The 25,259-nt window shown below is 53.5% G+C and overlaps 3 protein-coding genes across 8 annotated transcripts in view; 1 reads left to right on the plus strand and 2 right to left on the minus strand.

Annotated features, from left to right (window-relative positions):
• Positions 1 to 12,284, minus strand: part of TLN1 (talin 1) — a 34,624-nt gene extending 22,340 nt beyond the window's left edge. Inside the window, exons 1-11 of one of the 2 annotated variants that reach the window (XM_086869204.1) lie at positions 12,148 to 12,284; positions 5,896 to 6,059; positions 3,545 to 3,642; positions 3,184 to 3,313; positions 2,812 to 2,964; positions 2,403 to 2,545; positions 1,876 to 2,003; positions 1,342 to 1,402; positions 965 to 1,069; positions 498 to 653; positions 158 to 259 (exon numbers count right to left, since the gene is read on the minus strand). In XM_086869204.1, the coding sequence (XP_086725330.1) occupies positions 158 to 259; positions 498 to 653; positions 965 to 1,069; positions 1,342 to 1,402; positions 1,876 to 2,003; positions 2,403 to 2,545; positions 2,812 to 2,964; positions 3,184 to 3,313; positions 3,545 to 3,642; positions 5,896 to 6,025 (1,206 nt within the window). In that variant the 5' untranslated portion in view covers positions 6,026 to 6,059; positions 12,148 to 12,284. The remainder of the gene's footprint in view (positions 1 to 157; positions 260 to 497; positions 654 to 964; positions 1,070 to 1,341; positions 1,403 to 1,875; positions 2,004 to 2,402; positions 2,546 to 2,811; positions 2,965 to 3,183; positions 3,314 to 3,544; positions 3,643 to 5,895; positions 6,060 to 12,147) is intronic. The other variant, XM_086869203.1, reaches the window with a different exon arrangement.
• CREB3 (cAMP responsive element binding protein 3) lies at positions 12,236 to 19,741 on the plus strand. Of its 5 annotated transcripts, none has more exons than XM_086869208.1 (11): positions 12,236 to 12,528; positions 13,175 to 13,649; positions 14,322 to 14,459; positions 14,542 to 14,791; positions 15,008 to 15,120; positions 15,339 to 15,431; positions 15,932 to 16,038; positions 17,352 to 17,420; positions 17,576 to 17,660; positions 17,784 to 17,865; positions 18,304 to 19,741. In XM_086869208.1, exons 3-11 carry the CDS (start codon positions 14,322 to 14,324, stop codon positions 18,642 to 18,644), a joined length of 1,278 nt encoding a protein of 425 aa, XP_086725334.1. In that variant the 5' UTR covers positions 12,236 to 12,528; positions 13,175 to 13,649; the 3' UTR covers positions 18,645 to 19,741. The 5 variants fall into 5 exon arrangements, with proteins under 5 accessions (XP_086725334.1, XP_086725333.1, XP_086725331.1 ...); XM_086869207.1 differs by having other exon boundaries at positions 12,236 to 12,327; XM_086869205.1 differs by having other exon boundaries at positions 12,245 to 12,742.
• A 3,008-nt stretch (positions 19,742 to 22,749) lies between these two features.
• Positions 22,750 to 24,271, minus strand: LOC111941150 (avidin-like). Its single transcript, XM_023944215.2, has 4 exons — positions 24,170 to 24,271; positions 23,588 to 23,798; positions 23,354 to 23,486; positions 22,750 to 22,939 (listed from the first exon to the last, which is right to left on the minus strand). The coding sequence occupies exons 1-4, from the start codon at positions 24,239 to 24,241 to the stop codon at positions 22,906 to 22,908; spliced, it is 450 nt and encodes a 149-aa protein (XP_023799983.1). The 5' UTR covers positions 24,242 to 24,271; the 3' UTR covers positions 22,750 to 22,905.
• Between the last annotated feature and the right edge of the window lie 988 nt (positions 24,272 to 25,259).

The raw sequence follows: 25,259 nt of genomic DNA on the forward strand, positions 1-25,259 counted from the left end.
GCCCAGACACCATACCAGGGTCACAAGGTCCCCCCACTCTGCCTCCAGCTTTCACAGCAGTACTGTCTGCCAATGGCTGTTTGGAGGCAGCCGAAAGGCACATTCTGTACGTCTCTCTGGAGAGGCACTATCACTGCCCTTCTCAGCATAGCCTCACCTTTTTGAGGATGATATCGATGTAGCCAGCAATCAGCTGAGCGATCTGTTCCCCTTCTGTTGTCTGCACCGAGTAGTAACCATCCTGGTAATCTCCAAAATCCTGCAACAGCAGGGCACAGGGTAGCACCGGAGCAGGGCACTGGCAGCCATCCTGAGCTCCTCTGGTATGCACTAAGCACCAGAGCACCAGCCTCCAAAAGCAAGTGCTGGGAGGCACCAGAGGAGGGCAAGGCTGTGCCACCACGGAGCAACAGACAAGAGAGGGGCTGGAGTGAGAGCAGCACCCCTACAGGGACACCAGTGGGGAGGAGGCATGGGGGATCAGTGATGATCCCTACCAGAGTGAAGCTCTTAGGCGAGGCTGCCCAACGCTTAATGTTGGTCAGGCTCCACTCCTGAATCACTTCCTTCGTCTTCTCGTCCACACGCATCACGCACTCCTTAGTGATCCCCAGCAGCCGTGGCACCAGCTTGTTCTTCCCCTTCATCTTCTCCTGTGGGCCACAAGAGAAGGGCTGTGGGCTATTGCTGGGATGGATCCATTGAGGCAGAGATATCTGAGGTCTGCCATAGCTACCAAAACACCCACAAAGCCACACTTTCTGTGATGACAATTATCGCATGTAGCTTGACAATGATAAAAAGCATGAACCAAGGAGCCGGAAGGCACTGCACGGGGAAATGCAAGAGGAGATGCAGAAAATAGTGGAGCAACATAGGTTGAGGGGAAGCAGCTGGAGACACAACAGATGGGTTCTGAAGAATTTGGTGAATCTGAAGTGGGCCCAGGGGGCTGCTGCTCTACCTTGACCAAGAAGAAGGAGACTCCATAGGTCTTGAGGGAACGAGCAAGTTTCACATAGCGAACTTTGGCTTCAATCTCACTCATGTTCCCGCAATTCTTGTGGGCCTGCAACAGCAAAGACAAAATATTGCACCAACTCCACACTCCTGCCTTGACACCAGTGCACAGCCTTTCTGGGCTCTCCCCACCCCACCAGCAACCCCTGCCTCACCTCTGATCCCTGAGACCTCAGGAGCTGCCTTGTCTGCCCACCTACAGCTCCTGCTCCTGTTTCTCACCCACCAGACTACTGAGTGCTGCCTCCTCAGTTAGGAGTACCTCAACCTTTAGTGAGAAGGAACATAAAGTCCAGATATCAAGCTCCCCACTGCACATACCATGAAGATCTTGCGTTCTCCTTTCTGCTTGATGTACTCCTTGGGCAGGAAATCCTTGAGCCTGCCAAGAGACAGCCAAGTGAGTGTTAGCAGCAGAGCTCAAAGCCAGTGTCTGTCCTTGACTATGAACAAGACCAACCCAAAGCCTCAGACAAGCCCCTGCCAGGGCACAATCTGGAAGTTTTTGGAAGCAGTAAGAATGTGGAGAGATTGCTGCAGCTATGAAAGCTGTCCTTGGAGTTGCCCTAGCTAAGAGTGGGGTAAAGGTGCTGAGAATGCTCTTTGTGCAGTGTCAAGGCTGGGGCAACCCCCACAGCAGCTGACTGCATGTTACAGGACTGCCAGAGGGAGCAGGATGGGGGGCTGGCACCCCCTCACAGCTGGTGTGGATTCTTAGGCTTGGGCACTATGCTGTGGGGAGTAGAGGGGCTGCACCAGAGGCACCCAGAGCCTCAAAAGACAGTGTGGTGCTGGGTGCTGCCAAGCTGCTCCAGCTGCCTCAAGCCAAGCCCAGGGGCTCCTCAGGACACTCACTCCAGAAAGCCCGGTTTGTGCTTCTGCTCGTTGTGTGGCCCAAACTGGATCTGGCACTGGTGGCCAGCAAACTCACAGGCTTTGTCAAAGGAAACAGGGTGGGAACCATTCAGGATGTCGTCGCGAGCCTGTGTGGGAATAGAAGACACCATTGTGGGCTGGGCAGCCACGCAGTCCTGTCACTGCTCTCCTCTGTATCAAGCACAACATGTTTTACAGACTTAAAAGTGGCTCTGAAAAACAGGAGTATGTAGAACCAGGCTGCTCCCTACAGGCATCAAGCCTAGGAAAGGAACAGCTTCAAGATTTCAGGATGGTTCCTACCAGACAGAGCAGACATGGGATTCCCTGGGGAGCTATGGAGTACACAGAGGATAGGGCTGGGATTGCCAGCATCAGCTCTTACCCAGGACTTAAGTGGGAATCCCAAAGTACCCCCCAACATGGCTCCTGACAAAACCTTCAGCCACCAGCCTCGTCAGGGGCTGTCAGGATGCAGTGGAACCAGGAGCTTTGGGAAGCTGTACCTGCACATAGAGCAGGTTGAGCTGCACAGGATCTCTCGAGTCCACATTCTGATCAGAGTAGAAGAACTTGCGCCGCAGCAGCAGTGTTTCGTTGTCATCAATGCCTTGTTCACGCAGGGTCCGGCCGTGATCCAGCCAGTTCACTGCAGATAATGCCAGGGTGTGAGCAGGGACAGGCACCAAGGCGTGGCTGGTCACAGCCCTGGGGCTGCTTATGCTGAGTGAGAAACAGATGTCTGCCTGACGGATCCCAGCTCTCACCCTTCTGCCCTGGGCCCCCAGGAAGGAGATATTCTAAGGAATGTGGTCACATATTGCCTCATCCACATCCTCTTCCCCTCATAGGGGTCCCTGCTCCCCTTCCCAGGGCCATTGGCTGACCCCATTCCCAGCAGATCCAGGCACCTACACTCATCATCTGTGTGCAACTTCTGCTTGAGCTTCTCCATCTTCTTCTCATCTCGTAGCAAGGTCTTGTCCTTCTTGAGGGTGCCAGTAACCTCTTCCTTCTTCTCTTCCATGATCTCTCGTACAAGTGAGTACTCATCATAGTTAGTGATGCCTGCAGGAGAGCAAAGAACCGAACTCAGCAGGACTGTTCTGCCAAACACAGAGCATTGAGCAATGCAGTGGTGCAGAGCAGTGTCCCCTTCCCAGTGTCACGCACCCCTCAGACACCCCTGCTGCCAGGCTACAGAGCTGCTGCTGCTGCTCCCCAGAAGCCTGTCAGTTTCTGCCATTCTCTCCCCACCTCCCTTCTGCCCCCTGTTGCTGTCCTCACCAATCCGGGCACATATTGTCATCAGCATGTCCGTGACAGTTTTGGAGTCATCTACCATCACTGTTTTCACTGTCCCATCCAGCATGCGGATCTTCAGGGGCCGCTGCTTCTTCTTGTACTCCATGGTATCCTGCAGGCACAGCGGAGCACAGCTACAAGCAGTGCCACCAGTGCAGGGCACCCACATCCCACCATCAGGCCAACAGCTCCCCCCCCGCCTGGTGCAATTGTGGAGGTGACAGGGCATGCTTCAGGACACAATGCAAGGCAGCATGGCACCCACACCACCTCCACGCTGTGGGCGAGACATCCAACCACAGAGCAAAGGATGCAGCTGGAAGGATGTGGGATGGATATTTACCCCATTGCGAAGCATGTAGTAGTCCAGAGCCTTCCCAGCCTCCAGCCAGATTCCTTTCTTTGGGTCTTCATCCGAGAGGAAGAGCCCAAAATCGTTGGCTGAAAAACAGGTAAAGTCTCTGACAGGGTAGTCCTGAGCAGCACAGGACCACCATGATGCCACTCTGAGCCCAGGGATTCATTCACTAGTGCATGAAGCTCAGCAGCCCTGTGAACACTGGAGCCTAAACCTAAGGAGTGGGAAACAAAGCTGGCATGCATGCTCTGAAGTTTTACCACAGTTATCTATGGAAAAAATCATCTGCAGCATGCCTACGCAATGTTGAACTTGGAACTGAGAGACACAACAGAAGGAAGAGCTTGCACTTGTGGCTGACAGCTCTCTGAGATCTCCAGTGCAATGTGTAGTAGTAGTGAAAATAAGGCAGTAAAATGCTAGAGATCACCAGGAAGGGTGCTGGGAGCTGGTCTATAAAATCTAGGCAATCCACACTTTGAGTACTCTCTATACTCTCTGGTAGGGTCTGCATCTTCTCTGTTTGAAAAGAACATCTCAGTACAGTTTGAAAAGATACAAAGAGACAACTTTAATGATGGAATCTTAAAGGACTAGAGCAGCTAGGACTCCTCTTTTTGCAGAAGAGGAAGCCGAAGGAGAACAGGCTCAAGGCTTACAAAGTTTCAGAGGTGGTGAGTAGATCTCATTCACCAAATCCTGCTCCCTCGGGGTAGTGTACCTGGTGAAAGGGCTGCTGCTGGAGCCTGGGCAGTGGCTTCCCAGCTTGGGCACACAGGGACAAGCCTGTTTTCATGAAGCAAGAGGCGAGGACCACGCCTGACTTTGCCCTGGAAAGGTCCTTCTCCACCTCTGCAACAATCCTGCGCCGCAGGCTGTCTTGGTTGGCTATGTTTATAACTCGTCATCTTGTTGGCAGCTCTCTTTGGGGAGGGACAAATTCCTGAGCCGCCCTGCGCCTGCCTGGCTAACACTGCTGTTAGGATCCCACTGAACAGGGAGCAGAAAAATCATGAAAGCTTGTCATTTTATTTTGGAAGTAAAAAAAAAACAACAAACCAATAAGAAAAACCCAAACTGTTTTCAAAGCAAATTCCAAGAGGATAAATCTAAAGCACTGAAAACTGAGCTACTTGCCCCAGATCCGTGGGTTGGGCGGGGAGAGGCACTTCCTGAGTCAGAGTAAGACCAGAGCTGGAAACTTACACCAAAGCTCCCCCAGCCCAAAGGTGGCAAAAAAACAGGGCAGCTCAAAAAGGCTGCCCATGTGTAAGGAGAGCAAAGAGAAGTAAAAGCTGCAAGGAACACATAGGAAAAGAAAGGCTGTGAGCAACTGAAAAGGAACGCAGGAATAAGAAGCTCCCTTTAAGGCCTTCCCCTTGCTGCTTTTTTTATAAACAGGCTGGCTCACACCCAGAAGCAGGAAATGCAATGCTCCTTCCAACACCACTACAGCCCTGCATATCCAAAGACATCCAGTCCCTTGCTGAAGCTGAAAGCCATGGTCTGCTGGACTGCTGACCAGCCGGGCATGGTGTGAGAAGGCATTTCCTTTCAACCTCAAGGAATGTGCTGCTCCCAGATGTCGCTGTACTCCCCCTCCTCTTCCCACGACTCTTGACCTCCACTTTGCTGTCTCTCCTCTGTGGCACAGCCACTTCCAAGGGTTGCAGGGACTCAGGAGAGCCCCTGAGGCAGTGTCCCAGAGCTCCAACCCCCCAGCCATAGGCACATCAGTAGAGGCCACATCTGTGTAGGCGTGAGTCACATCATGAGCTGATGAGCCACAGGCTAAATTGTGAGCCTAGCGGCAGCAAGAAAATACTGGAGCTGAGGCAGCCTAGAAAAGTAAAGGAGCACCAGCATGAGTCTGGCAGAGAGCTGACAGTGGGAGACAGACCCAGTGGAGATTATATATATCCCAAGAAAGGAAAAATTAACTCCAATGGTTTATTAATGATTGCCATAACCCCTGCAACTGTTTAAACCCACGTAGCCTTAGCTAGTTGTGATGAATGCAAGTAGGACAGAAGAGCAAAGACGGAAAGGGCAGCGGACTCAAATTGCTTAAAGAGTTATTTCACTTCCAAATGTGGTTTTCTAACTCCTAAACACACAAATGTTCTTCTGGGATGTTGAGAAGACAGTCTGAGAAGCTCAGACCCTTATGTCAATTGGACTAGAGGACTTAGACCCCACTCCCCCTGCCACATCACTTCTCTTGGGAAAGTGCCAGAAAGAGAGGCCCAGACAGAAAAGAAAATGGAGACCAGTGAAATGCCAGGAGCGAAGCCAAGGCAGCCCTGGCATGGCAGCCAGTCCCACCACGGACTTACACTGTCCTATCTGTGCTTCGGGCACCCGCTCACGGATCATCCGGCAGGCGTCGTACACCATGGTGGAGGGCTCAAACTGCATCGTCTTCACCACATTGCCGATGCTGATCTTCAGCGAGAGGGCAACCATGGTGGCGGCTGGGCTGTCCCCACTCCTGCGTCACCTGCCAGAAGAGACAGACAGGTGAGCTCTAACTGCTGACCCCACCAGTGTGCAGTGTGCTTGCTCCCTCTGCCTTCAGCAGCACCTGAAAGCCAGGACTCAGCCTCCAGTGGCAAGTAAGGGGTGCAGCCTGTGCTGGCGAGGCTGTGAGAGGTCCCTGGGACCAGCACTGGGACCCCTACTTCCTTGTCCTAAGATCCTAAAGAAAATTTTACTTGCCTGTGGGTGTGACAGCAGCTAGTACCCCACAGAGATACTGCCAAGGAGAGGAAGTGAGCATAAGGGAGCACACTAGATAAGCTTTGAGAGCATGATGGAAGGGGTTATAATTAAACCTACCATGACACAGAAGCCACAAGAGGAAAACCAAGCTTTGACTCAGAGCTGGTGAGGTCCTGCTCCAGCTATCAGGACTCCTCATGTTGCCACCAGACTGTGCTGAGCAGGCAGCCTGAACATAGAGGGACACAAAAGCCTGAAGCTGCACTGGGAGGCAAGATAAGGGCACCAGGCATTGAATTCACATATTAAATACAATTACCTGGGAAAAGCACCACTCACACTGAAGGAATGCTCATGATATCAGGGTCTATGGCACGAGATACTGCACCAACCCAGGGCACAGGACAATGCACAGGAGGCCAAGGGACCACCTGTGGCAGATCTCACTGTATGGGCATACAAGAGCCACACCATGACATCTGAAAAAGGACTCAAGCTGGGTCCAGCTTGAAGGATCAGCTGGAGTTGGAAGATCATCAGGGCTGGAAGATCACCCACTCCAACCACCCATGTAGCACCACCACAGTAACCCCTAAATCACTAGATCATATCATAGCACCAGATCCAGCTGCCTCTTAAACACCTCCAGGGATGGTGACTCCACCACCTCCCTCAGCAATCTATTCCAACGTCTCATCACCTTAACAGTGACATTTTTCTTTTTTCTGATATCTAATCTGAACCTTCCCTGTCTCAACTTAATGCTGTTTCCTCTTGTCCTCTCACTGCAGGCATGGCAGAACAGACTGGCCCCCATCTCACTACAACCTCCTTTCAGGTAGTTGCAGAGTTCAGACTTAAAGGATTGCATAGAGCAGCTTCAGAGCAAGTGCCTCTCAACACAGCTCCAAATCATCAGCTTTAATAACACCTAATCAGAACTGCAATAGTTGTATTGCAGAGTAAAAGCTGAAAGAAGCAATAAAATTAAAAGGAGGTCATCCATAAGCGCCCCAGTTCCCTGATGCAGTTTGGAAGAGCCCTTCCCTTTGTGTCTACCCACTGTGAAACAGCTTTCAGTGCTTTCCCAGGTTGCCAAACACCTCGGGGTCTCTACCAAGTCCTGCCCGACTGCTCCATGCCCTTCTCAGCATTCACTATCCCTGTCTGGTCCCAACCCAATGCTCTCTAGCAGTGACATGCCTTTTCCCCTCCCTGAGACCCTGCTCATACAGAGGGAGTCCCCAGCTCTGCTGACCCAGGCTTCCTTGTCCTTAAACTCCTGTGATGGGAAGATGCAAGAGCACTGGTGGGATGTACATCTGCTTATTTTTTTAGATTGATTTGCTCCTACCAGACTTCCTATTATGGCTGTCAGGGAAAGCTGATCTTGCATCCTCAGTGTGGCCTGGGAAGGTTCCTGGGTAAAATGTGCTGGCAGCCTTCCTCGCAGTGCAGCAGCACTTGGTGAGTCTGTGCATCCCTGCCTGGCACTGCCAGCTCCAGTACCCCTGGGAGGGGGTACACCAGTGCAGGCTGCTCCCAAACACAGACCTGAGCAGCCTAGGGGTAGGATCTGGGTCCAGTTTTGGCCAGGAGCAAGTCGGAGAGCAGGGGCCCTGCTCCTGCAGAGCCATAAAGCCACGCTGGTGGTGCAGGGTGGGAGGCAGGGACCAAGGAGCGTGCCGCCTCCGCCAGCACATGGAGCGGCTCCAGCTCTGCATTCCTGAGCCGTTCTGCAATGTTTCTGCGGAGGCCCGTGGCCCCCACTGTCTCTGCTGCTGAGGAATGAAATGCACTTCAGCTCCGGAGTGAGGGAGCCCATCATCAGAGGGAAGGAGGTGGCAGAGGCACCCGCCTGTGCCATTGCCATCTATCCAGAAGCACTAGCAAAGCTGTGGAGCTGAACAAACGAGGAACACTCTGTCATGGAAAGGGTTTTCCAAGTATTTTATATGCAGGGCGGGCTGCTGCGGTCACCAGGCCAACTTCTCTACATCTAAAAATATTCTCAAGTTGAGCATAAAGCTGCTTTCCATCCCTCTGCCGGAAAAGGAGAACATGTCACTGACAAGACAAGGTCAGAGACTATGGAGGAAGGAGTGGAGGATGTCGGACAGTAGAGAGGAACTGAGAGGAGCCAGGACATCTGCCACTATTTCTGCATCTGCTTCTTGCCCTCACAAAGCCACCCAAAACCAGGCACTGCACACAGAGGCACCCCTTAGTACACTCTTCACAGGGTGCTTTCCAAGACCCCATAAGAAGATGGCTGCTCAAGCCTTCCCCCTCCCAAACATTAAAAAAAATTACAGAGCTGTCACCCCAGAACAAGAGCTCAGCAGGGAAGATGCTGATAACATCAAGGAAGACCTCATAGAAAAGGGAGATGGTTCACTTCAATTTCCATATCCTATGGAAAGAGTCCAGGCTCTAGCAGCTGAACTTTGTTGACAGCAGTGTCTAAAGCAGAAACACTCTGCTGCAAAAGGACACCTCCTCAAACCGGACTGAGGTTTGTCAGCAAATGTGGCAACCAATCACACAAGGTTTGCAAATCCGCACCCTGGTGCGAGGGCATCAATGTAGAGCTCAGCCCCTACAGACCTCTCCCCTCCAGGAACCACGTGGAGAGAGAAAATCTGGAGTAAATGTAACAAACGAGACAGCGTGGGAGCCTGGCAGTGCAAACCAGAAAAAAGGAAAAGGACAGTGAAATTCAAGCTGTCCCCCTATAAAGAAAAAATAACAAAAAACCTAAACAAATCAAGTCTCAGTGAACACACAACAAATTTTTGCTGGCTAACCTCCAGAGAAACAAATGCATTCTCAGTCAAACCTACTCTCAATCACACTGTCAGTATGCAAAGTCAGATAAAGCACTGGAGCAGCTGGATTACACACTTCTGCATTTTATAGCAAGCTGTGTGCAACCCTTTTTGAACCATGGGCACGCTTCTGAACCAATCCCAAGATGATGAGGGAGTAACCTTGATGGGGTCCCACCACTTCCCCCAGGAGCTGTTGTGGCTTCCTCCATCTCACCCCACGCAAGGTGAGCAAAACCAAGGCAAGGTGAGCAAAACCAAGACAGTGGTGAAGGCCTCCAGGCTCTGCCTGAGGGCAGGATCAGTGCAGGCACGGCTGTGGGCAGACAGCAGTGTGTGACCCAAGAAACCACCATGTCATTGCCAGGGACCACTGACAGTGAATTTTTGGTCACATGATGGAATTGCTTTATTTTTGTCAGACGAGTTCACTCCTGACGTAAAGGTTACAGGGGAGGGTTTGTGCCTTAAAAGACAAAAAAAATCAACCAAAATTAAACTGCAGACAGCCGGAATATTTGTGATGAGTTTCCAGAACAAGCTGCAAATCTTCAGATTCAACAGTTCTGCCATTTTTATTATGCTATCACTTAAGGGGTACTCTGAAAGAAGCTTGGTCATAAGGTTAGGTTTTCTCCTTTTTTTATGGCAGTACCAAATTTCATCTAGGAAAGGCCCTACTGCAGACCAGCCCTGGACTGGGAGCTGGCTGCAGGAAGCTTTATCAGCTGCAAACCATCCCAGTGTTGGGGTTTTCCACAGGCACAGCCCAGTCAGTACAGTCACTGGCACAGCCAGGAAGACACCAGGCCACCAAAATGCAATGCCTGCAGTAGTGGTTTGGCTGGCATGTCAGCATGTGTACTTCAGCACCATCAACAGGGTCAAAAATTAAGCTGGTAAGAAGCCAGACCAGGGTCTGGCTGTTCTCCTGCGTTCTCCAGTACAGGACCAGCATACACTGCCACAGCAGGCACTGAGGTACACAGGGCTCAGCCCTGCACCAACGGGAAGACTGAGCCAGAAGTCTCAGCTGGTTTAGTGTCACACACTGCTGAGACCATTCAGCCCAGTTCCTCTTTCCCAGCTGCATGTCCACGTCAGATGGGATGACAGTTTCTTCCAGCTAAGGCTGGGCTTGCTCCTGGAGAGCATGACTGGCTGTCAAGGCTAGACGCAGCATCCCTGTGACCACTCCACTGTTACCCATGGCTAGGACAGGAGCATTCTCTCACTCCTGCAGGGAGGGCAGCCCTGCTCTGCATAGGATCTGGAGGATCACAGCCACAGCCTGCCTGCCTGCCTGCTCACAGGCACCAAGCTGAAGAGCTCTGACCATTAACTCCCCCCATTTCACACATATCTCTCATCCTGTCTGCTCCTGCTGGGCATCTCCTGACCTCCAAAGGCAGGGAGCACAAATCATGGCACCTCTAGACTGCCCATGACAAAGGCAGGCATGGGGGCCAGAGGGACTCCAGCCACAGCCTCTCCTACACTCTTAGCAAGCTGGCCCTCTAGCACAAGATCCCAAAAGCAGGGATTGAGGTGCAGTGGATGCTGTCATGGCCTCTGGAAAGCACTGGGTGCCCTGATCCAGGCACCCACACTTGCCACAACAAGCAACTTGCTCAGCATTGTGTTTCTGGACAGGCAGAAAAGTGAAAGAGAGGAGACTGCATGGCTGCTTTTTGGGGTCATTTCACTCAGCAGCCAGCAAAGCTCAGTTCTGAAAAGAAGGGCACCCCACAGGACCCTCTTCCCCTTTATACAGCCTTCCCACTCCCCCTTCCCTAAATCTAATGGGATGTGTCACTTTGGGAAGCACCAGATTCCTGCCGCTGCCATTCAGCAAACAAACTGAGCAGTTTGGCTGGTGTTCCCCATGCATCATCACAGATTCAAATTAACACTTAGGGGGGTTTCACCCCATGACCTAGGGAGAGGCAGGTGGTCTGGACCCTTTACAGGGAAACTCACAGGTTTTGGCAAAACTAAAGATCCCAAAAATATGTGCCCTCCCCTTCTAAGCAGCGAGGCTCAGGGATAGAGAAGAGAGTAAACAATTATCGCTACCAAATATGGGTCTAAGAGCCAGCGATGAAGCCACGGCAGAAGCATGTAGACATCCTGCCGGTAGATTCAAAGGGATGGGGAGCTTGCAGGGGCTCAGGCAGGATCCGGGAAGGAGCAGGCAGAGAATAGGGCACTGTTTCCCCCTGCTTGGTCCGGGACATGGTGGTGGCCCCAGACCTTCTCCGATTAGGGCCGGTCCCACCCTGCATGGGAACCACCCCAGCGCCCCATCCCGGGTCCCGTGGCCAGCTGTCTGTCCTGGTGGGAAATACTGCGGTGACCTCCCCGGCTTCGGTGTAGCCATGGGAAGAGTTGTGCCCTCGTGTCCCCACCCAAAACCACGCAGCAGGACACAGACACCCTTGCCACCCGCTTTTCCCCACGTCCCGGCAGGGTGGGCGGGGTGCCGGGGGAAAAGCTGCGCCTGGCCTGCCTCAAAGGCTGCCCCACGGTCCACGGACGGCTGGCCACGGCCAGGCTTCTCCAGTTTGGTCCCCAAGGACCCCCGAGGTGGGGATGCTGGCCCGGGCCTGGCCGGGGCGGACCCCAGGCCCGGACCTGGGCAGGGCAAAGGCAGGGCCGTGGATAACGTGGCCGGGGATAACGTGGCCGCGCCAGCCCGTGCTGCCCCGGAGCCTCCGGTGGGCGTCGGTGTTCGGGTGGCGCCGGCCCCAGGGGCGATCTGGGCATGCACCAAACTTAGAATAAACCCCGGAAGCCCCCGGGTCACCGCAGCCCCGCGGACAAGCCCCGGTTGGAGCAGGGAAACCCGGTAACCGGGAAGCTGCTTCCTCCCTGCCTCCCCGCCATTTACCGGGCGGGGTGCGGGGCAGGGTCCCCAGGACATCCGTTTCCGGCAGCCCCCCGAGAGCCAGGGCGCTGCCGGTCCGCAGGACCCCACTCCGCAGCCCCCCCTCCCCGGTTACCGGGACACCGTACGTCCTCCGTCCCCCGTCCCCGTACCTTTGCGCGGGCAGGAGCAGCGCGGCGGCCCCGCGAAGCTGAGGGGAGCTGAGCGGGCGGCACCGCCCGCTTCCCGCCCCCCCGCCGCGCATGCGCCGGGACGCGGCGCGCCGCCGGGTGAGACGGCACGGCCCCGCGCGGTGCCCCGGGGCTGCGCTCCACCCGGACACCGCGCCACGGGTATCCCGCTCCCACGGACAGCGCTGCTCCGTACCCGCGCGGCCCGGCCCGACGCCCCGGGGCTGAGCACGGTTCTGCGCCCGCGCAGCGGGGCCGTACTCCGCCCGCTGCTCATACCGCACCCCCAGGGCGCGCGCCTGCCCAGGGACACCCCCGGAGCCCCGCATGACCCCGGACCCACCGCCCACCCCTCAACCCTGGGTTGGGTTTCTCTCATCCCCTCTTCTCCCATCCTTCCCCCTCCCGCCCCGCGCTCCCGCCGCCCGCGCGCGCTCCCGCCACCCACGCGCGCCCCCCCATCCCCAACCAATGGGCGACCGCGGCGTCAGCACGGGTGGGGCAAGGGCGGTGCGCGCGGGGCCCGCCGGGAGGTGGGGTGACGTCACCGCGGTGCGTTGGGAGCGGCCGGGCTGAGGTGAGGGCAGGGAGGGCGCTGGGCACGGCCAGGGGTCGGGGTCCGCTGCTCTGAGCGTCCAGGAGGTTCGGGGATCAGGGGATTCGGGGTCCGGCCGAGGCTGGGAGGGTCTGCTTGGTTCTTCCCGGGTGGATGTCCCGGCCCCTGCGCTTCGGTCACCCTTCCGCCGCACCTGCTCCTCCTGTTCCCGTCCTGCCCCTGCCGGCGCACGCTCCCTCGGGGAATCTCCTCCGAGTGTGTGGAAGCCATGGGCCCTGGTATTGCCCGGGTTTGCCCAGCTCCTCCTCCTCTTGCTGCTCCACTTTCTGCTGACAGCCCTCCTTCCAGTCAGCAGCCCTGTCTGGGGACTGCCCTGGTCCTCTGGTTTTGGGCGGGGTTTCAGGTGGTTTAGGTAGTATTCTATTTTTTCTGTTTGTTTTTTTTTTTTCCCAGACTGTGACACTTGACAGCTAGATGTGAAAGCTTAGGAGTGCTGATGGAGACGTGCGATGGATGCCTGTGCTCTGACAGCCTGAGCGGTGCCTTGGCTCAGGCATCGCCCACGAGCCGGCCGGGCTGATCCCGTGGGAGCCATGCGAGGCCACATCTCCTCAAGGACCGAGGCTCCTGGGCCATGTCTTGTCAGGACATAGCAGCAGCAGCCCGAGCTGGGACCAGACAAAGCTAAGGCTGCCACAGCCACACAGGTGCACAAGCGCCAGGGCAGTGTTTGGCTGCAAGTCTCTCACTCTGCCCTCTGTGTACCTGTGGCTGCCTCGAGCCACTGAGCTCTGCTGCTCTCGTTCTGCCGGGCCCTGACCTCCCTGGCAGCAGGGACGGCTCTCCAGGCCACTCCTCAGGGCTGAGAGACACTACCAGTGTCAGATCTCTACAGTGAGATAAGGAGCATTTTACTTTCAAACTAAAGGTATATTGTGTGCTAGTGACATTCATATATATATTCATCTATTTATTTATTGCAATATCCATCTATTTATTACAAGTGCAATAAATAGTACAGCATTCGACAGCTATCTGAATTACTAAGTCATCATTTTGGTTCGTTAAATCACTCATTAATTGTGCTTCAATGATCGCTTAATCACCATCTGATTACCATTTAATTTCTGTTCAGTCATTGATAACTTAGAACTTGATCATCATTTAATCATTAACAGAATCCCTTTAGTTAAAACCTAAACAGTGACTGTTCTTAATTTTCCTGGGATGGGAAGTTCTCCCTGCTGGCTGCAGACCAGGGGGTATGGTACCTTCAGGCTTCTGGGGAACAGCAGAATCTTGCATGCTTTCCACACCATTAAGTCTGGGGTTGTTTGACCTTTCCTCTCTTTCCTGCAGCTTTTACGCTGTGGGTGGAGCATGGCTCCTGTGGCTGGGTTGCAGTAACCTTGTGGGGAAACTACTGTATTGTTGTCACCGGTTGTCACTATTATAGCCTGGATGGAGAAGTACTTGTGAACTGGTCATGCCTGCTATTGACATTTAATGGGAATACTTTGTCTGTAGGGTCTGAGGGACACCTTAAAACAAGGCTGATGTCTCCCATTGTGCCTGTGCTCACTTAGGGTGTCCTTTTCAGATGTCGTGCCCAGAGGAACTGGATGCCCTGGCAGATATGGATCTGCTTGACTTTCTCCTGAAGGATGATGCTCCCTGCCCTGAAATCCCAGGGGAGCAGAATGGTCTGCTGGAAGACTGGGGCCTGCCAATGCCTGAGGTGAGTTCTTTGTGAGGAATTGCTGCTGAGCTGATGTTTAGGAGGTTTGTCTCCCTGCTGAGTAAAAGCTGTTCCTCTGCAGCTCCTGGACAAGGAGATGGATGACTTCATCAGCTCACTGCTGAGGCCTTTAGAAGATGAACCAGACAGGCTCAGTTATTTGCCTGCCAACAATGACAGCAGCATTTCTGATGATCAGCATCTGTCCCATTGCAATTTTGCCAGCCAAGACATTGTGCAGGTTGATCATAACTACTCCCTTCACCAGGACTGGCCTGCACTGGAAAGTGTGAGGTCTGATATAGCAGAAGGAGATGTCACCATTGAGCTAGGTGAGTGATGTGTATGGACTCTTTCTGCCCTGGCTACAGGCGGAAAAGAGAAAAGCAGTCGCATATTGATTGGTTTTGGTGGGTGTCCAGTGATGAAGAGAGCCAAGAGTAGAGGCTTTCTGCTGCTGTAAAATTGCTGTTTCATGCTACTCAAAACTGGCTGGTCAGGTGCTACCTCACTGAGGCCCAGCATTTGACTTGTCTTTCATTCCCCAGGGGCATGGGTTGGTGTGGAAGGCACAAGCAAGGCACTGGAACAGAGCACCAGTTCCCCTATTGCTGTTGCTGTGGAAGATGAACCCCAGCTTGTGCCTGGCGCCATTGAACAGGTACTGACTCCCATGCCTATGGACCCCAGCCATTGCTTCTGCTCACATGTCCCCTTCTCTTCTGACTTGCTTCCTGTGAGGGATATCTCTAAGGGAAAGCATGACACTGCTTTGGGAGAGCTGATTCCATTTCTTTGTGTTTGCTACATGGCCTCTTGCACCCGGGGTGGACTCCCTGTATTTTGCATTCTCAGTAGTATATTTTTGCTGTTTTCTAGTCTGACTTCCCAGAGCTGGTCCTGACTGAGGAGGAGAAGCAGCTCCTGGAGAAAGAAGGTGTTACATTACCAACCTGTCTGCCACTGACCAAAGTGAGTCCTCACTAGAACCAAGCAGATCACTAAAATGTGTCCGGTAGTGTACTTGAAACTACAGGAGAGTGCCTTGATGAGAATATTGTTGGCCAGGTGCTGTGTTCAGGGCGGTGTTCATCTGGGCTTGGTGTTCTTTTCCTCCTTTTGAGTCCAGGGTGTTGTCCATATGCACAGCAGCTTCTGTCTGCTGTCAGTCTCCCTACTCATGGCTGTTTGCAGGAGGCAGTTACACCACAAGTGCCTCCAGCTATTTTTTTCCTGCTTGCCTTTTCCTTTCCGGCTTGTGAGCCGTGTGCTTTTCACTTCCCTTAGGTATGCCTTACTTTTGCTACGTCATGGAAGCTGCTGACTGCATCCGCAGGCCTGGGTTTGCCTTGAAGTTTATTCAGTGTTGTGGGAAGGACCTCTCGGGCTGGGCACTGAGATGTCTGCACAGTCTGAGAGGGTGGGATTGTCAGCACCCTGAGATTGCTATTAATGAAATATGATCCTTGCAGGCTGAAGAGCGAGTTCTGAGGAAAGTGCGTCGTAAGATTCGGAACAAACAAGCAGCTCAGGATAGTCGTCGCCGGAGGAAGAACTATGTGGATGGCCTGGAAAACAGGTATGATCACAGCAGTGTCACCCAACACTGAGGGGACCTCTATGTTCTTTTAGGGGTCCTTGGCAGAATGATGATGGCACTGAACTGTAATTTCAATCAGAACTTCATTTTCCTATCATATTACAATTAGTAACAGCAAGGATTTATGATTAGATTGGCACAGTTTTTCTACAAGCAGAATCAATGTAGTACAGTCTATAAGCAGTGTAGTCCAGGATTTATTATACAGCTTAACTTACAATTTCTAATGACTTGCATTCTAATACACCTTAACTTAAAATTTCTAGTCACATGTGCCCTCTGCAGATTGGATCAGATCTTAATAGACAGTTCTGTGTATTAATATAATGATCATAACACAGATTCAGGAATCATACAAAGGGTGCTAGTCTCTCCTTCCATCATGGGAGGAAGCAGGCAATGGTAGATGTGTCCCTGAGCAGAGGCACTGAGCTGTCCAGTAGAAATTCTACTCCCAAGGTGTCCCTTAGGACGTTCTAATTGCTTGATATTGTGGACAGTGCACTCTGTGCTGTTGTGCTTCCCTGCTCTGTGATAGAGCTGTCAGCAACACAGAGCTGGCTGTGTGTCTGCAAACTTCAAGGCCAGTAAGGGAAGGGCCTGGTGCCCAGGAACTTTCAGGCTGGTATAGAGGAGAAAAAGAAATCTGGTTGAGTACTTGGTGCGCAGGACCTTCAGTGCCTGATAACAATGGGAAGGGAATGAATACATGACCTGGTGGGTCACAGAATGGCTTCTTCCCTCCTGCATGGCCTTAGTTGTGCTGACCACATTTCCAGGTCTGGGAACAGGGGTGCCTGTCATGAGCTGCTGTGCTGTTTGGGTGCTGGCTCATGCCACCCTGAGCAGAAGGTACCTGTGGGGCAGCAGCTCTCTACAGAGGATTTGGAACATCAGGGTAAAGCGTGCCTGGTGCTGTTGTGCGTGGAGATGGCTCAGAGCTTGCTGTAATTAAGCCAGATAGCCAATCTGCTGGGTTGAATGTGTTTCCAGGTCAGACTACTTAGTCATACAGCCTAATGTCACAGATCTACAGGGCCGGTGTGCCACTAGGAGTGAGCATCCATAGGGGTTAGTCAACTGCTTCTCTGCAGGACTGGCACAACTTCATGCATCCCCATATCTGGTATGAGGTGGTGCTCTCTGGGCTTTCCAGCAGGTGATACCAGGTGGACCTCAGGACCAATTTTATATGCCCCAGCCACGCAAAGGTAGTGACTGATGTGAAGTCTCTGCTGTTGACCAACAAAATCTCTCTGTTTTTCCAATTGCCTCTTGTCCTTCCTGGGAAGGGTGGCAGCCTGCACAGCTGAAAACCATGAATTGGAGAAGAAGGTGCAGCAGCTGCAGAAGCAGAACATGTGAGTTTGTCTTGTTTGGTTTGGCAGGAGTTGTGGTGGGGAAGGCTCTTCCTCTTCTCAGGACTGAGGCCTGTCCCTAGCTACAGAGGGTGGAGGGAAGTGTGCAGCTCTAGGTCCCGCTGCTATGCTAACCTGCATTTCCTGTTCTCCTGCAGGTCACTGCTCAGGCAGTTGCAAAAACTGCAGGCCTTGGTGAGACAGTCTGCCCCCAAAACTACCAGAAGAACAACCTGTACCATGGTAAGTGGCTTTGACCCCAGTGTCTGTGGAGGAGTCTCTGCTGTCCTCACAAGTTTGGAAGAGAGGCATTTAGTGATGCTTGTCCACGTCTGCTGAGATCTGTGCTGATCTTTCTGTTTCCAGATCGTGGTTCTTTCTTTCTGCCTCGTTCTGTCCCCCAGCATCCACTTGCCCAGGAGCGCAGAGCCACAGCAGGAGCTCAAGGGTGAGTGCCCAGGTTGTGGCTGAGGTGCCCAGGTTGGAGCTGAGGTGTGGCTCCTGGTGAAGCACAGCACCTTCCCTAGAGACAGCCTGAACTCAGAGGCATTTCCAACTCAGCATCCCCTTGCCTGGGGTGACCACTAGGTTTGGCTTGCTGTCTCGCCCCAGCTCTCGACTCTTCCTCAGCCCTGTTGCAGAGACCTGCCTGGAAGCAGGGCCCTGTGCCAGGGGCGGTGCAAGGACAGGAGAGTTCCGGTCCCACTTGGAGCACAAACTGTGCTTGTGCCTGGCAGCTGTGCAGCATCCTCTCCCCGCCTCCCCTGGGAAGAGGAAGTTCTGGTTAAACAGTTTATCCTCTCTCCTGGGCTCTGTGGTGGCTCCATGCTCAGCACAGGAGGGTGGGAGGCTGGAAATGACAGAGTTGGCTCTACCTCTCTTACAGTGCTGTCACGGCAGATCCGCGAGTTTCCGATCCACGGAGCACCTGATGTGCAGCATGACACTGAGCTGGAGGGCTTCAGCCCAGAGCCTGGAGACCCCTTGCTGTCGGTCAACCTCAGTCAGTCGTGGGAAGAGGGACAGAGTCCACTTAACTCCGATCCCAGATCTTTCAACAGCAACTCATCCTCTGACCCTCCGCCAGCAGCAGGCTCCGAGCCAGGCCCGCCCCAGAGTGACCCTTTGCCAGCCGCAGTGCTGGTGCCATGGAAATCCAAGGGTCAGGAGTGGGTGGAACAACCTGACAGAGTTCTCATCCAGCAGCACCATGCCAATGAGATGTGATCAATGCTACATCCTGCTCCTTGGGATGATACTGGGCATCCTGTGGGGCAGGGACAGAGCTGCACTAACAGATTATCTATCCAAGCAGTTTCTTCTGAGTACTCTCCTGATTGCCAGCAACTCAGAGGGTTCACCAGGGAGAAATCGTTCTGACATTTTTATCAGGCTCCATCTGAGATGGGACAGGAAATTCTGAGAATTCACTGTAGCTGCTCATCGGGCTTGCAGCCCAGAGCGCACCCAGTGGCTTGTGGGTATGGGCTGTGGCAGGGAGGGTGGTGGCAGTTGGGCTGAGGTGCCAGTACTTGGTCTGACTGGATGCAGTTGGCGGTGGAGGCCACTGCCCTGCTTCTTCACTGCCCAGCTGGAGATGAACAGGCACTTCTTAGTCTGTGTTGTGGCCCCAAACACATGTCCCGTGTCACTGCACCTTAATCATGCAGTACTATGTGATTTCTAGGTGTGAGGGAGCAAGTTGACCTTCAGTGCTCTCACAGGAGTAATCCTGCCTGCTGCTGCGACAGACCCAGCACGTCGCCTGTTCCTGCTAGCTTTTGAGCCATGGCCACAGCTCCCAGCCTGGCTAGAGAAGGTAATGTGGAGTCCTTCCTGAGCCTTGTGTGCTGTTTGCCTACTGTAAGGGCTGAGCCTTTCATCTCCTGCAGGCTTCTGGGCTTCAGGGAGCAGGCATGCTGTGAACCAGACTGCTGAGGCAGCATGTTCAGAGAGCAGCAGAGCTGCTAACTCTTCTGAAGGCTTTCCTGCCCACAGGACAGTTTCAAAGCCGTGTCCTTGTGTGCCAAGCCTTACTGTGCTGGCTGGTGATGCAGTCAGTGGTTCTGGGCTGAACAGAAACACTTTGAGCTGGTGAGCAGTGTCTTTGCCAGAGTGCAGCTTAGTGGTACTTGTAGAGATCTCCTTGTCCTACTGCAGGATATTCCATGTAGTCATATAGAATGTTTTGGGTTGGAAGTGCCCTCTTAAAGTCAGCTAGTCCAGTTCCCTTGCAATGAGTAGGGATAGCATCAAATTGGATCAGAATAATAATTAATAGCTTCCTTATTAATAGAGTCCAAATAAATATTAATGGTGTGTGACTGTGTCCTCTGGTTGTTTTGGCAAGGTGCTGGGCTGCTGGGTGAAAGCTGGGGGCTGTACCTGGGGCTGGGAGCCTTGTGGGTGAAATCCAGAGCAGGCTCGGGGGCAGTCCCTTTCAGATGCATGCAGGGGAAGTCCTGTGGCTCTGGCAGCGCAGAGGGGCTTGTTGAGGCACAGCGTGGGTTTGCAGGGCTGCTGCTCTGCTCTCACCCCTCTTCAAGGTGCAAAAGCACTCTTGGAGAAGAGTGTATGTGGTGAGCACCCAGCACCCACCACGCACACGCCAGCCCCCAGTGCTGCGGAAGCGAGCAGCTTCCCCCGGAGGAAGCGCGAGGAGTTGGTGTCAGCCTCCACTGCTGCTTTCGTAATGGGGAGCTGCACAATCGCAGGAAGTGGAGCAGAGCCAGGGTGCTGCAACAGCCACCGGGTGGGCCTTGCCTGCTGTGAAATTGCTAAATTCAGGCTTGTCCCCGGGTCTGGTTAGGTTCATTGGGTCCACAGGAGGCACTGGTAGACCCTGTGCTCAGGCTGCAGAGCCCATTGTAGGGTTTTGAGGCACAGCAGCTCAGCAAGGCAATGGGTGCAGGAAGCTTCACGCTTGCATCCCACCCAGGGAACAAAAACAAGCTATGAGACAACATTGTGGCAGGAGAGGAGACAGCCAAGGAGAGGCTGACCCAGGGCTTCTGCTTCAGGACAGGTAGCAGCATGCTCCCAACAGGGCTGGGTCACAGCTCTACCTTGGCCAGGACTGACAGCCCTTGAGCATCACCAGGGAACCACTGGAACTCTTTCCCCAGGAGGTATGCATGGCATCAGGAAGGTCTAGGACCCCATCTACACTTTAGTTCCATTTTTTTGCAGTTTGAGGCCAGGGTACCTAATGTCCTGTTCCCAATCTTCTTTCATTTTTTGCAGTTGAAGGTCGGTGTGTGTAATAGGCTGTTCCCCCTTTAGTTTCATTTTTTGCAGTTCAAGGCCAGAGTGGATGGTGTCACAGATGTTACATGGCGCCCTCGATCCAGCACTAATCAATATTCAATGAGCCATGTGGTGGTGTTGCCAGGAAAGCTGGGAGCTGCCACATGAGCCGGTGTTTGTCTGGGTATGATGGGGTCAATATTGCTCTTTGTAGCAGTCTGGCTTGCTTGGCCAGATGTCAGGAAGGGAAATAACTCTGGGAACGCAGGCTGGGAGCCAGGAGCTGGAAGTTTTGGGGAAGGTTGCTACATGGTCTCAGCTCATAATGACCCAGGTCTGCTATTTTTCATTGCTTTCTGTGTTCTCATGCCAGTCCCACAGCAAGCAGCTCTGAGCTGGGGACAGGGACGAAATTCAGCCTGGACCTCATGCCTTGGGTTAAAGGGCAGTAATGATAAAAGTGCTCATAATGAGTCCTTTGGCTGAGGACTTTATTACTATCGAGCAGAGGACCAGGAGCTGCCTGATATTCCTGCCACCCCTTTGTCCTCTTTGCTGCAGATCCCCATTCGTTTTCCTAGCACACTGTTGGGATCAGAGCATGGTCTACATGTGCAGTGGTGCTGCTTGCATGCACACACAGCCCCACACTCTGCCTTAGGTCAGCAGTATGGTCCCAGCTTGCATGCCCACCTTGTTCCCTCTGTTATGTCCAAGGTCAACCTGTATCTATCTCCCTTGTGTCCCAGCAAGAGCCTGTGTCAGCATTGTGGGACTATGCTGGCAGACTGGGAGCAGGAGCTTTTCAGGGCAAAATATCCTGGACAGTCCTTGGCAAGTCCCAGATGGGTGTTGCCAGGTGGAAACAGAATCCTTTTTGCTGGGTGACTCCTTGAGTGTCAGAGTATCTTCTCCTTTCCGTGACAGTGATATATTGAAAATTTGGAAAGCATTAAATGAAATTTGCTTTCTGTTGCCAAGGAAGTCCTAGGCTGTGTAATACAATGCAAAACACTTCCTGATCATGGCTTTAAAGGAATCAGCTTTGCCTTTTTTTTTAAAAATGAATTAGGGTTTCTCAGAGAGATGGAAAATTCACTCAGTAGCAGAAACAAGATATACCCACCTCTTCAAGGGAAATCTGAGTCCTGTGTCATCATCCATCCTATTAATATCCACTAGCACCACCTGCTGGATATTGGTGGAAACAGAAAAAGCAAACAAATCTAAAAACTGGTTTAAAAACCAGCTGGAAATACAGTGATGGAGCCACTGCCTCCTTCCAGCCCTCACAGCTGGGCACCTCGGCCCTGGGCCTGCTGAGCCCCCAAGGGTCGTGTTTAGGACCTCTCTGGCAAGTGTCTAAGGCAGAAGGAAGAGAGGTCAGGCTATGATGCCTCAAAAAGTCCAGCCAAAAACATCTGCACCAGCCAGATGTTCCCTTCCTCTGTTCTCTTTCCCTGGCTATGACTGGACATCAGGGTCTTGGCTGGAGACACACCCCCATGAATTACTCGGGGGACACAGCCGTGCTGAAGGGACTCTTGGGGCAAGGTATTTGGGAGCTTTGGGAGCTTTCCCCAGACCTGGGATGGGAGGGCAGCTGGCAGCTGGCCGCTGCTGCACATCTGCTGGGGCTGGGAACCGGAGGCTGATGGCTCTGCAAGGGTCATTTGCAGCTGCCCTGTGCATTGGGGCACCTGAGAGCTTCCTCTGCTGTGCTCTCGTGGGGAAGGCTCTGCAGTACTGTCAGCACACTGGGGCTGTGCCTTATCCTTCTGCCTGGCCACAGCCCGGTTTGTCCCCCATCTCTAGGGACATCTGGGAGTGACCTCGAGGGACATGTTACCCAGAGCATCAGGTTTGCAGGCACAGTACTGCTGCACACTGCCAGGGAGGGGAGCTGAGACAGTAGGCTGTTCACTAGAGCAGGGCCAATGTCCCATCCCCAGGGACACTGCTGCCCTCAGCCTTGTTGTCTTCTTCAGTCCCAGAGCAGCATGTTACCTCCCTGTGGGAGGGTGGCTGCTAGGTGAGACAAACCCAACAAGTTTGAGTAGGGCAGAAGACAGCGAGAAGCCCTGCATCCCCACAGAAACCCTTTATTTTGCATCTGGTGAACTTGCCTAAGAAAGCATGAACCTCTGGGCTGAGAGCTGCTCTAGTGCAGCATGTTGGTGCAGGCAAAGTCTGCCTAGGGACTCCCTGATGTCCTGAGCCTGCTGGATTTTCCAACTTGCTGTTATTTTATCCGTGTGAAGATGCTGGTGCCAATCCTGCAGACAACAACAAATCGGATGGGGTCATGTATGCTATGGAGGATAGGGGGGAAACCCAAGGGGAGCATTGTGTGGATGCCTGGGGTGCTACGGGTTCCAGCAGCCTGTAGCAGAGGCTGAGCCAGGTGCTGGCACCTTTTCTTCCTCTCTCCCGGCTGAGGAGAGTGGAAAGAAGGTCCTGGGAAGGACCCTTTGTGGCCAGACCCCATCCTGGGATCCTCCACCCTGAGTCACATCTGTCACGCAGAGCTGGACCATGTTACACGGATGATCCTCAGCCCTTGAATATCATTGGTGACAAACCATTCCACCCTCACGGTCCTCCCATGCTTCACCCCATGGGATTTCTCCCTTCTTCAGCCTGAGTTGCAGGAGACCCTGGCGGAGCTGTGGCTGGGACCCAGCACTCACCGGGTGGCTTTCCAGTCCTCTGCAGGACTGTCGGCTGCCTCTCGCAGGAGCCACAGAGCATGCAGGGTCTCCTCCCCCTTGGTGTCCACATAGCACTGGCCCAGGAAGACAGTTGTCCGAGCAGCCTCTGAGTCTGGAAGGGTTTAAGGTGATGTGCGTCAGGCAGTGAGGCACAAGGTCACCCTGTGTCCTGCTGGCATCGCCGCTGCAGGATGATGTTCCCCTGCTGCCTACCTCGGAGCCGCCAGTTCACGGTGAAGAAGAAGATGGGCTGCGGGACCAGCCCTGTGTCTTGCTGGGACCCCTCCAGTGGTGAGGTGAGGAGCTGCGAGTCACCAGCAGCAGGTCCCGGCAGGTAAAAACCGGAGAATCTGCTGTCCTTGTCCAAGGTGTACACAACCATCCGGCAGCCGGTGTCGCTCCGCCACGACCCAGAGAGAAGGCACTGCAAGGCCAGTGCAGTGGGTTGGAGTGACCAGGCGGGGCGGGGGGCATCCTGCTTCCACCCCTTCACCCTGCCTCTGCTGGCACTAGCTGCACTGCTTTCCCTACACTCTAGGGGGAAAAACAGGAGTTGTCTGGGGTATGACTCTGCTTGCCTTCCTCTGAAGGATTCCCCACAGCCAGCAGCATCCTTGCAGGAGCAGTCCTTTCCTCCCAACCTCGTCGTAGCTTCCCTCAGCACTGCACAGTGCTGTCCCCACCAGTTCCAGCAGCCCAGCCCTGCCCCCCTGTTGAGCTGTGATGCCCCAGCAGCAAACTTTGGGGTCTAGCAGGATGTCAGCACCACATCCCCGCTGTCATCTGTCCCCATACCTTTCTCTCCACAGGGGCAACACACACTGCCAGGGCAAGGACAAGGACCAGGGCAAAAGCACTTCTCCCCATGGCTGCAAGGCTGCTAAGAGCTCCTCCCAGCCCTGCAGCTGGTCACCCTTTATAGGGCTGTAACTGGAGCCCCACCAGCACCAGGATGGCAGCTGTGAGATGACTGGCTCGATGTCAGGGTGCCCAGGACTGGCGAGGGAGATGAGGAGGTCTGCATGACCTGGTCAGGGCTGAAGGAACGCAGGAATAAGCACGGCTGTGCAGAGGAGTGGGGACAAAATTTTTTATAAGGCCCTATAGTAGTCTGGAAAGTATCAATACCTTCTTTGGGAATCTGCCTCCCATGCACGGAGGCTGGAAATTACCACCTATTTCAACATTTACTCCCTCCCTGCCTTGCTGGTGCCAATGCCTGTCCAGGGTGTTGCAGTCTGCACGGACGGGAAAGCTTACTCATTTTAGCAGCTGTAACATTTCTCCATCCTCTTCTGTGGGTCAACTGCAGAATTTGATGGTTTTGCTTTTACTTTTATGAGAGTTAGAGAAAGAAGTAACCACAGCAGCATTACTGAGGTCCCAAGCGAGTGTGTTTGCTAAACACACAGAGCATAATAACTAGCACTGTATTCACACTTCTTCCTTGTATTTGCTGCTTTAAAGGACTTTGATGTGCAAAATGCAATGTGCACTGTCCCTGTCTTCCTGAGCTGTGCCTTTGCTGTGATGCCTGGAGCAGGCATGCTGAAAATTCAGGTGAGATTCAGCTGAATCAACACCTGCTGTTTCCAAGGCAGCAGTGTTTGGGGCAGGTTGTGGCAGCAGTGTGCAAACTGGGGGCAGGGGACTGTCACCCCTCAATACCCACTGCTAGCCCTGGCACATCCTGGCACCCTGTGCTTAACACATCTATCTCTCATCTAGGTAGCCTCAAAAGCTGGGCCAAGTAGAAAACACCCCTCTCCTAACACATTCCTCCTCCTTTTTGTCTTTTTCAGTCCCAAGTTCATGGCCTATCACAGGGACTCAGAGACATTCCCCCTGGGGATTCTTTCACTGTTGTCCTGGATGTCACACTCTG

Source organism: Cyanistes caeruleus, chromosome Z, assembly GCF_971803275.1.
Source record: "Cyanistes caeruleus chromosome Z, bCyaCae1.hap1.1, whole genome shotgun sequence".
Taxonomy (NCBI): Eukaryota; Metazoa; Chordata; class Aves; order Passeriformes; family Paridae; genus Cyanistes; species Cyanistes caeruleus.